This window comes from Lottia gigantea (assembly GCF_000327385.1).
Source record: "Lottia gigantea unplaced genomic scaffold LOTGIsca_294, whole genome shotgun sequence".
Taxonomy (NCBI): Eukaryota; Metazoa; Mollusca; class Gastropoda; family Lottiidae; genus Lottia; species Lottia gigantea.
This window is the reverse complement of record NW_008708960.1, coordinates 37,738-48,521: the sequence shown is the minus strand read 5'-3', so window position 1 is coordinate 48,521 and position 10,784 is coordinate 37,738. Positions and strand designations below refer to the sequence as shown.

The window sequence follows — 10,784 nt, the reverse complement described above, 5'->3', positions numbered from 1 at the left end:
CGCGACCTTTTAGTGGTTCTTTCTGAAATAGCGATTGTGTTAAGTGTATCGTTCTCACGAGAGCTAAGGCCAATCCGGCGACGTACACTATTATTTCACAACATCCACTCAATACAAATAATTAAACAAACAAAATGACATCTACTGATGAACTTGCCTGTGTCTATGCCGCTCTTTTGTTGGCAGATGACAATGTTTCCATCACTGTAAGTTGGCTTATTTTGTTATCGTATGAATTCACACGTGGAGCCATACTTTTGTTTTGTTTTTCTCTTCAGAGGAATCTCTTGATTTCAAAATATAAGACCATGCCATGTCTGTGCTCTGATGCCACGAATGGATAGTGCCTCATCAGTGATCTATCCTCTCAAAGTCCATTTGTATTACTTTCATTTCCTCTTACTAAATTTCTGCTGTATACTTTCTAGGCTGAAAAAATTAGCACCGTTTTGAAGGCAGCTGGTGTTTTGGTAGAGCCTTATTGGCCATGTAAGTATGTCACTCATTTAGAATTGTTGGAGTAAGCCTGTTTGATGGTGGGGCACATTCAAGCATTGAATCTTGGTATGGTCAGATCATATATGATGCTTTGTGTAACTTATTTACATTCCTTACTATGGTGGGCAATCATCTAGGCCTAGATTGTTTCTTTTTTTATTTCAGCACTCTTCTCTAAAGCCTTAGATGGTGTAAATGTTAAGGAATTGATCACCAACATCGGAAGTGCTGCAGGTTCTGCACCTGCTGCTGCCCCAGCTGGAGGTGCCCCAGCAGCTGGTGGAGAAGCTAAGGCTGGTAAGTGTTGCCATCTAGCTACTGTCTGACTATTATGTCCAGATAAATTGGAACAGCGGTAATAGAATTGTTTCCAATGATGCCTAAGCCAAGGAAGTGAACACATAATGTGCATTTGATTAGTCTTTCTGAGGTAGCAATTCTATTACAAATCTTGAAAGAGGAAAACAGGACTGACCAAAATCATGTTAAATCCAACTGAAAACAATCTATATTTGGTTATGTTTACAATGATGCCTAAGCCAAGGAAGTGAACACACGATGTGCATTTGATTAGTCTTTCTGAGATAACAGAACCAAATTAATGGCTGTATATTAACAACTGGTGTAATCTTGTGTCCCTATTAATGCTCATGATGATCTATTTTGTAGAAACCAAGAAAGAAGAAAAGAAGGAAGAATCTGAGGAATCCGATGATGACATGGGATTCGGTATGTTTAACTATTCTCATCTTTTGGGGAGTCCACACTATTTTATCCTTTAGCAGAGAGCTCATTTCATATGCAGCGCCATGAATTTTGTCAGCTTAAGCTTTGAGTTTGTATTTTTTTGATGTTTTATTCCTTAATTTATTGTATTTAACTGGACTTTTATTCTTTTTCAGGTCTCTTCGACTAAACTTAACATTCTTGGTGCTTAAAAAATAAAATTAAGAAATAGTCTTTTGTTCTGTTTTATATATAAAAAGATATATCAGGAGTGATCCTTTTATGCTTTGTCCTCCCCATCCCTTATCAATCAATCTGATCAGTAGGCTGATTTGATGTTCATGAGCATAGATACTTTTAAATGATGGTAGTTGCTGGTGTTGAGAGAGCCCCTCATGTGTGGCACAGTTCATAATCCTTGTTGCTCACTATATAAATGGAATGAGCTTTTACATCATACTTGCCTAAGGACAGCATGCTATGTGGAATGAGGGGAAACTTTGCTTAGATGCTGGCATTCTCTTTGTGATCAAGATCTTTAATGTCAACACCAAAGGTGACCTCTATTGCCCCACCAAATGAAATGACCCCTTATTAACTGTCTGGTCCCAGCAAGCCACTGACCCCTCATGTATATCCGGCCCCCCTCCACAGCACTGACACTTCACTTTAGCACAAGGGGTGGGGGGCAATAAGAGAAAAAATCTCTATATAAGCAACTAACAAAAACTATATTTTTACGTAAGGATAATATATAGGCGAATCATATTTACATATTTAAGCAGTGCTTAATAATAGTCCAACAATATACATAGAGAATTACCAGGGCATAGGGAAATTAGAATTCATTCACTAACCCAATGGCTCCATATAAAATGAATCATTTCAAACATTGAGAAGATATATCAAAGCAAGTGGTATTGTATTTTAGAATGAACCATTTGATATTCCCCCATTGAAAATCTCATGTATTCATGCTAAACCTGTACATCTTTTCCATTACATTGAGTCCAAGCAAAGTCAATCGGATTAAAATGCAAAACTGCATGTTAAGTTTCATGTTATATCTGCAGTGACTTCAATTCTCATTCATGATCTGATTAAACTGTTATGCATCTTGTGTTCTATGTCATAACAAGCTGAATGCTTTTGAGTCCAAATTCAACAGAACATGATTTTACAGAAGTATATAATCAGATCATGGATGTCTGCAGAAAAAGCACAAAATGAAACAACCAGCTCTGCATTTAAATCAGATAGCAAAATGTATCGAACTAATTAAGAAGCCAAATAAATATCTTCTCAGTAAAAAATGAAACATCTTTGGAGTTCAATCTTTCACAATTTGTTGCAAATTTGATATTCGCTCAGACAAATGGCACCAGATTGTGTCCACAATTCAATAGGTGGTGATGAAAAACACAAAAAATTAGTGGTCACAAACTCAACAAAAATATTCCAATTTGATTATTATAATAAAGTAAAATATAACTTGGGGTGAATTTCCCCTTCAAAAAAAGTCTTAATCTGCTCCCTACGCCCAGAATATAGTCTCAAATTTCAACACAAACCACAAAAAGAAGTCTTTCGAGTCAAAAATATATATCCACAAAGTCTCCTGTAGTTTTTAAAAAGAAAATATTTTGTCTTTGTTAATCTTTTTTCAATATCTCATCATTTTCATTAAGAAATGCACCAATTTTTGTGATTTTTTTTCAGGAAAAATTATTCCAAATGAGATGAAATTAAGTTTTGGTAACAATGACAAATATAAATTAAGCACTTTTCATAATTGTTAGAGACACTTTGCATTCAAGTTTGTCCATCAAGTCCTCCTTGAATCATTTGTTGAGTCCAATGATTTGTTTAATGAACTTCAGAATGGTTTTCTGGTTCACGTGTTGTATGTAGACAGGACTGAGCAACTCCCTCCATCATTTTCTCAACCTCTGGAGCACAATGGACAAACTCATGATTCCAGAATTTATAAGTTGGATTCTTGATCATCTCGATGAATGTAATGAGTAATCCCCAAGGATGTGGGCGATTCACAATGACTCTCTCCAGTAAGACTCGAGTTATCTGCTCTTGGATCTGTTCGTTGTTGGCTTGAGCGAACAGGTAGAGCATGCAACAGCTGAAGTAGTGGGTGTGGCTGTTGGGATAGCGTAGTTGATTAGCTATGGCAGTGAGTACCAGGTACCTTCCCTCTGTGTCCAAGTTTACTGCTAGGTATTGGAAGATGTCTACATGAGATGATGGAGCTATGGTGCCCATACTGGTAACCTGACCTTTAGCTTGGATTGATGATATAGCTTGAGTTCCCACATACAGAACCAGAGCATTGATCAATGGTATATTGTAATGCAGATGACTGTTTGGTTCTGGGTTCTGTTGTAAACTGCTGCGTAGTTCAGACAGGAAAGTGATGGGAGCTCTGGTCTGAAGGTAGGAGTCCAAATCCTTCTTAAAGGAGGCTGGTTGAATCATTTGGACGTAATTGGGTAGTATTCTGGGCTCCACTGTAATATCTGGTAGACTATCCACCTTCAGGTTAGCAGTGAAAGGATCAGGAAGTCTCATTTTCCTGGGAAAAGCACTAAGGATTAGGTTCCTCATCTGGATGCAATTTGGTGGTACTACATCACAGAAAGCATAGTAGTAATCACAGAGAAACTCTGGAAAGTCGTGAAGCAGGACCAGTAGAACTCTCAATGTTCCTTTGTACAGAAGATGGGTTGGTTTTTGAAGCTCTGCATTTCTTAAGAAAGGTGACAAAAATCTGAAGAGATTAATCAGCAACTGTGCATACATTCCCCATCCTCTTTGCTGTGGAGTCAAAGCCAGGAGGCGTCCAATGAACACTCTGTGAGACAACAGCTCCAACCAGGCATAAGCAAATCCTGGAGCTTTAGCAGGACGTAGAAACATGAAGACTGAGCAGAAAGCAATCAGCACCTGCATATTGATGCTCTCTAAGATTGGTTCTGGAGCATTGAGTTCTATAAAGAGCATGATGAAGAGTCTATGATATGGTAGTTGTTGGAATTCAGTTCCTCGAACTTCATGATCTTGCATTAAAACCCCAGTAATGATGCCTGAAATAGATTAAGTAAGGGAGTTAATTTTCTGATAATATAGACTGTTGTTACTTTCAACATGGCATGAATAATAACTAAACTCAATACAGTCCTGGAGAACCAGAAAGGTGATACAGATAGTTGAAATCATGCTCCATACATTTCATACAAGCGACCTAGTGACCAGGAATTAGAAGGAGTCAGACAAGAAATCTGAATAAGTCATACAATCCTGTTGTGTAACCCTCCATAGTGTGCCAATAAAATGAATCAATGCCCATGATGAATGGTGCAATACTCACCCAGGATTTTATTCAATAAGTTGATCTTGGTTACAGTATTACCAGAATCACCAGAGTGCTTGACCAGTAGAGCAATCAAACGTACAAAAGCATCTAGAGTGTGGAAACACTTGGCTCTAATCAGTGTTGGACTTTGGTTCTGTTCCACCAAAGCTCTGTAGCAGAGATCTACACACATCTCTGTACAGAGCCTGAAGAATCTTGAGATCAAATCATCAGTCTTTAAGATGCCTTGTTGATGCATGTATTGGACGAAGGAGAAGAAGGCTTTGGTGCGATCACGTCCAGCTTGTGGGGAGTGGTACATGTTGACCCACTCTATCAGCAGGTTCTCTGTCTTCTCATGGAGGCCTGGTGGATCATCAAATTCTTTAGCTTGATTGATGCCAGACTGCAGCATGGATGAGTAAGCTGAAGTCGAATTTCTGTCTAATCCCAAATTGTCAGTATTCTGTTGACTCTTTTGTCGAATCATCTCAAGGAGATTTGTCAGTCCCTCTTGTGGGCGAGCAGATCTGGAAACCTTATGGCTCAAAGCTGCAATAGTATTTGGGAATTCTGCATCAGGAACTGGACTCTTTTCATCCAGAACGTATCTTTGGATAATCTGCATAGCAAACTGTACTGGTGTATTGCTGACTCCAGTCAGGAGAACTGCCAAAGAGTTGTCATATTCTTGCAAGTTGACCAGCTGACTTCTGATCAGTAGATCCACAGCATCAATGTTGTATCTGTGTTCAGGTCTGCAGTGGAGGAGACAGTTGGTGACTTCCTTAATAGCCCATTGTGGACCATATGCTCTTGGATCTTGAAGACCTCGAAGAACTAAGAGATGACATTCTCTATATCTGAAGAAGAGCTCTTGATCTGTGGCACTTGACATGGTATACTGGTCCAAAAGTCCTTCCACTGCTTTCTTCACCAATGCAGCAGCAGAGATCACTTCTCTGTTTTGACGGGCCAACATGATGGAGTCCATTAAACTGTTGAGTTGTGCCATCATTGGGTTGGCAGTTGACATATTCATCATGCACTGTAAATGAGTTTCGATTTCTCTAATAATCTTTTCATAAATCATCATAACATCATCCTGGGCAAATGATGGAACTGGTTTGGTTATGCCAGGTGGTAAATTGGTGTTTTCTGTCAATGGCAAGAAGCCAGGGATGTTACGAGCAAATTCTTCATAAACTGCAATTTGTTGAGGCGTCACTCCACCAACTCTTAATCTGATCTGTTCTGGCATTCTTTCTGCTTGATATGTTAAAACCACAGGATCACAATATCTTCTTCCTTCACTTCTAGCATGCTTTCTCAAATCATATTCTGTTGCTAATCTTTTGTCCATTTCAGGTATAGCCCTATCCACTGCGGTCTTCTGGATAAAAGCACAAGCTAATTCGGTGTTGTCTTGTGCTAATGTTTGCACAGCATCTTCTATGACATTGATAGCTACATCTCTCAGAGTTGAAAGGAAGGCTGTCTTCAGGTTGTTGCTGATGCTGATGAAGAGTGGTTCTCGACAAGTTATGAGAGCCAAACCAGCTGTTATATTTCTAACCATGGAGTGAGCTGCTGATCTCATTCTTCCTTCATCTGGATCAAGGGCAAAGTCTTTCTTGACAGTCTGTTCGCAAGTTGTTAAAGCTACCTTGATAGATCTTTCAACCACTGGTGGCAGCAACTCTTGGACTGCTTTTTCTAATGCTGGTCTGACATACTGCTTCAAATTGGGGTTGGTGTAAAACAGAGCAATCTGATCATTGATGATGATGTGTTGAGCTAGACCAGACAATGAATGGGTGTTGATTTCGCTGAAGCTGTACTGTGGTTGAGGTGGTAGACTAGGGGTTGTTGCTGTTATTGTCGATGTTGTAGTGGCAGTTGATGTTGCTTGCATCGACATCATTGGCGGCAGTACTGTGTTCATTAGAGAATTAGGAGCACCACCGAAAGGCTGTGGTGTTGGTGTTGTTACAGGATCTTGAATTCTTGGAGCAGATAGTTGAGGCTCTATGGTGGCAATTCTCATTGGATCCTTCAAGTAGTTGGTTGGTTTTAGATCATTGATGTCAATGCTCAGTGTCTTGCAGAGGACTTCAATTTCGAACTTCAAATTCAATTTCAAATCAGGTTCCATGTGCAATTCTGCCAAGACATTCATGATTCCTAATGTCCATGGATTTGGTGCCTTAAATACCTTACTCCTAGCACAGGATTCTAAGACTTTAGCAGAGAAAGGTACAACATATAGAAGTTCCTGGGCTCCTTTTTGGTAAGCTTCATATATCAATGATTTGAGATCTATTTCTGTTTGTAAAATAGGTTTATTTTTAGCCAAGGTCAGCATTCCAAGCCAATGTCCCAGATTCTTCAGAAGAGTTCTGTCAGAGAAGTTAGCCACTCCTTTGTCACTTCTCAGCAAGACTTTGATGTTCCTGAAGGTTTCTCTAGTGATGAGATCTGTTAACTCCGGGATATTTAAAACATCCACAAAACCAGAGTAAAGGGTGTGGAAGTTTGGTTCAATGCTGGCTCTTTTCATGACCAGGTACTGTGAGCACCAGGGGATGTACTCTGTTCCTATTTGCTCCTTGAGTTCTTCTCCCTTCTGACCCATGTTGGACTGAGACAGATTGTTAAAGATGAAGAAAACTTTGTCTTGAAGTGCTTCAGGAGGAACAGCAACTTCATCCTTCTGCTGTCCAGCTAACAGAGTGTCAATATTGGTAGCAGTAGCTATTGACGGCTTCTGGAAAGTAGCTGCTTTGGAAATTTCTCCAGACGATGTTGGCGTTGATGGTGTTGGTGCAGAAACAGCTGGTGTTAATTTGGGAGCTGATCCACCAGAGATATCAGGCCATCCTTCTTGTGGGGTTCCAGATGTTTTTGGTGGCATGTTTACCACAGGCGCACCAGGTATTGTCAGCCCTGCCATTGACTGAGACAGTGAACAGGGTGCTTGTGGCATGTGGGGTGGTTCCTTAGATCTAGCACCATACTCCACGTATTCAATCAAATGTTGTGGGGATCTAGAGAAGTGAGGGATACAGGCTAAGTGCTGGCAATATTGAGGGTAATCTTTTAATCTGGATTTGAATTTGTCCAACGCTGCTATACCAAAATAGTACATCTTGCTGCCATGAGGCTTACGTAAAGCTTCCAGGATGTATCTTAGAGCAATTCCAAGAGTCCAATAAGTGACAATTCCTTGCTCAATAATTCCTCCAAAGAGTAGGGCAGTAATGTGGAGTTCTCGTTCTGGGTATTGAGGGAAAAATCTGTACTCCTCAAATAGGTTTCTCAGCATACAGGCAAATACATCCCTCTCCATTTTATTCTGAGAGTCTTTGAACCTTTTCAGCATTTCCAATACATCATCAATGGTCATGGTCAGATGCGGAGGCATGTTGTATATCTGTTGAAAGTATGTGTTGGCTTTGTCTTCAACATCCTTACTGAACTGTTGATTGAGATTCATCTCAGGGAAGATGCCAGACATGTCTCCTGGAGGACCGCCCCCGGTGTTGAGTGTCTGGAACTGGGATGGTAATGACTGTATGGGGTTGACTGCTGTCGGGTTGGTTGAGGTGACACCTGGGAAAGTCTTAGATGGAGAGCCTGGTGCTGCTGTGTTCATGCCAGGCAACTGTGGTGTAGACTGCTGGAAAGCTGAAGAAACTTGTGGGAATGCAGATGCTGCAGAAGTCTGTGATGATGTTGGGTTGTGGGCCAAGATTCCACCAATTCCTGACAGGACGTCTAATGGGTTGGTTGAGGGAAACTGGGTTGTATTTGGTCCTGGGGGTTGTTGTCCCTGTCTGGCTTTGAATAAGGAACTGGCATTGTTGTACATTGTTGTGATGGCGTCTGCTAATTCTTGAGAAACATGAACAGACCACGTTTTAAGATGAGTCAACATGGTGGCTACTGTCTCTGGCAAAAGCTGCTGGCTTTTCATCTGTGCCAGGTCTTCTTTTATCGGTCCCCCTACCAGTTGGGGGTATCTTCTCTTCAGAAAACTCACACAGGCTTGAACAAAGGGTTCCTTGTGTTCGCTTATTTTGTCTGAGAGCCATTTGTCTAACTTCAGGTATCCTCTTCTCGAAGCCAAACAGGCCAAATCAATGACAAATGCAAATGGGGTGGCATTTAATAACATTGACAAGGCCTTTAAGTCTTGAGCTACGTCTAAAATTCTGGATAATCTCATTTGATCATGCTGGTCTCCTCTCATATACCATTCAGCCATCGAATGCATTATTAGAGTTCTGATGTTATTGGAATGACCTTGATGATGCCAGGCATAATGAAGAACCACTGCAGAATTGGTATGGCTTCCAAGGAAAATTGGCATCAATTTGGCAATCAATTCTTGCTTAAGAATATTCCATGATGGTTTGGTTTGTAATAATGCTAGCACTAATATATCTGGACATTTCTGAATTGGTACTTTCATCAAGTCATGAATTTGTTGGTAATGGCCGACTTCTGACAATCTCAGCAACGTCTCCACTAAATCCAGGGACTTCCAGGTCTTGACGTCACGATCATCCTCATTTGGTGTAGTTTTCAAGATGTCTATGACGACTGTATCCCCAGGATAATCGGCAAAGCTGAAAATATCTGGAGACCTGAGGGCTTGATTGATGAAAGAAAGTTGACCTCCCACATTGTTCCATGATTTGTAAATGTATTCTACAGGAAAAATGGCTTGCAGTCCTCTAAATAAGGCTTGTACTAACAGACGTAAACCTTTGCTGTTGGACACCATAAATTCTGGATAATCCAAGTTGGCCACAACATCTTTCCAGTTTAGATGTGGTGCGAGGTCTTTGACGACCATGACAAAGATTTCTTCATTCCAAATGGTCTCCCCTGGTGTATCGTTCCATCCAGTAACTGTTTGGGGTGGCACCTCCCCCCTTTCATTCACACCATTGGGATATTGGGCCATCATTCCTAACACCCTGGCCACAGAACCAGGGGTGATTTTCTTCACTCCATATTGCATCAATTTGCTGCGACATTCTTCTACCGTTGCTGTACATCCTACGCCCGATTCTTGTATTAGGTACTCTAATGAGGCTACCATTATTGAACTGGGTAAAATGGTAGTGTCAAATAGTTTATTTGTGGGGATATCTTCTATTTCTGGGTATAAAATAAGATTTAATATAGCTGGTACTCGATCACGTGGAAAATCTCTTCTTAAGGCTTTAAGGAGAGCTTCTTTTTGTTCTACACCGACACCAAATTGTCCTTTTCCATGAAGTAAATGGGTGAGAAGAAAATGGAGGGTTTCAACAGCAGTATCCTGTAAACCGCCTTCTTGTCTACCTGATGAATCAGCGTCTACATACGAATGTAATAAATCTGGTACTTTCTGTTTCACAAACTGAGCAGCCTGGGTACTGATGCCTGGATTGGTCGAGTTTAATAAGGCTAACCCAAACGCTACTTCTTGTACTCGGCTTAACTTCAAAACTTTACTAATATTAGAAAAAAGCTGGCTGTTTGGCTTCAAACTTTTCTGATGTTGAAAGGGATTGTCTATTGCGTTACACAATATGGATACAAAATCTGGTTTACAAAGCAGATTTACACACTCTTGAATTAAAAATTGAGTCTGATGAAAGTCTTTACTGCCTTTTCCGTCTCCGCCGAATTCGATGTGAGAAAAAAGGCAGCGAAATAAATGTCTATCGGCCTCCGCTCCGTGTTGACTTACAAGATGGTTGATTTCAGTCACTACCGCCTTGAAATTTTTCTTTGTTAGATTGGCCACAGAGTAACTGATTTCGGCTAAAGCACATGATAAGGAATCTAGATTCATATTACTCCATTAACGAGGAAACGAAAGCCCCAAAATGTGTTTTGGAGCCTTCTAACAGTCATTTACTTTCTTTCCCAAACACGCAAAAATGGCGTCTCGGCGGCCATTGTTATGGAAAGATAACTCGTGATGGAGAAGTCATGTGGAAAAAATGTATTACCTCCCTTCAACTGCTCAAGGCCAAGTCCTAGCTTAAAGCGACTTATGAAGAACCAACAAAGGGCTTAAATTAAATGTAATAAATTCAATCGTTTCTGAGAAAGATTTTAAATCTTCTTCTGACAGAAAACTAAAAATGGGCTTCATTTAGACAGGATGCTAGTATATGTAGGGCTGGACATT

General features: G+C 40.4%; 2 protein-coding genes across 2 annotated transcripts; one reads left to right on the top strand and one right to left on the bottom strand.

Moving 5' to 3' along the window:
- The first annotated feature begins 21 nt into the window (after positions 1-21).
- On the top strand, positions 22-1,458 carry LOTGIDRAFT_227422 (hypothetical protein). The gene is made up of 4 exons (XM_009056967.1): positions 22-206; positions 429-489; positions 664-795; positions 1,168-1,458. The coding sequence occupies exons 1-4, from the start codon at positions 135-137 to the stop codon at positions 1,278-1,280; spliced, it is 378 nt and encodes a 125-aa protein (XP_009055215.1). The 5' UTR covers positions 22-134; the 3' UTR covers positions 1,281-1,458.
- A 478-nt stretch (positions 1,459-1,936) lies between these two features.
- On the bottom strand, positions 1,937-10,442 carry LOTGIDRAFT_239532 (hypothetical protein; the record flags this gene model as incomplete). The annotated part of the gene is made up of 5 exons (XM_009056966.1): positions 1,937-4,322; positions 4,607-6,463; positions 6,554-7,444; positions 7,523-8,255; positions 8,289-10,442. The coding sequence occupies 5 exons, from the start codon at positions 10,440-10,442 to the stop codon at positions 3,091-3,093; spliced, it is 6,867 nt and encodes a 2,288-aa protein (XP_009055214.1). The 3' UTR covers positions 1,937-3,090.
- Between the last annotated feature and the right edge of the window lie 342 nt (positions 10,443-10,784).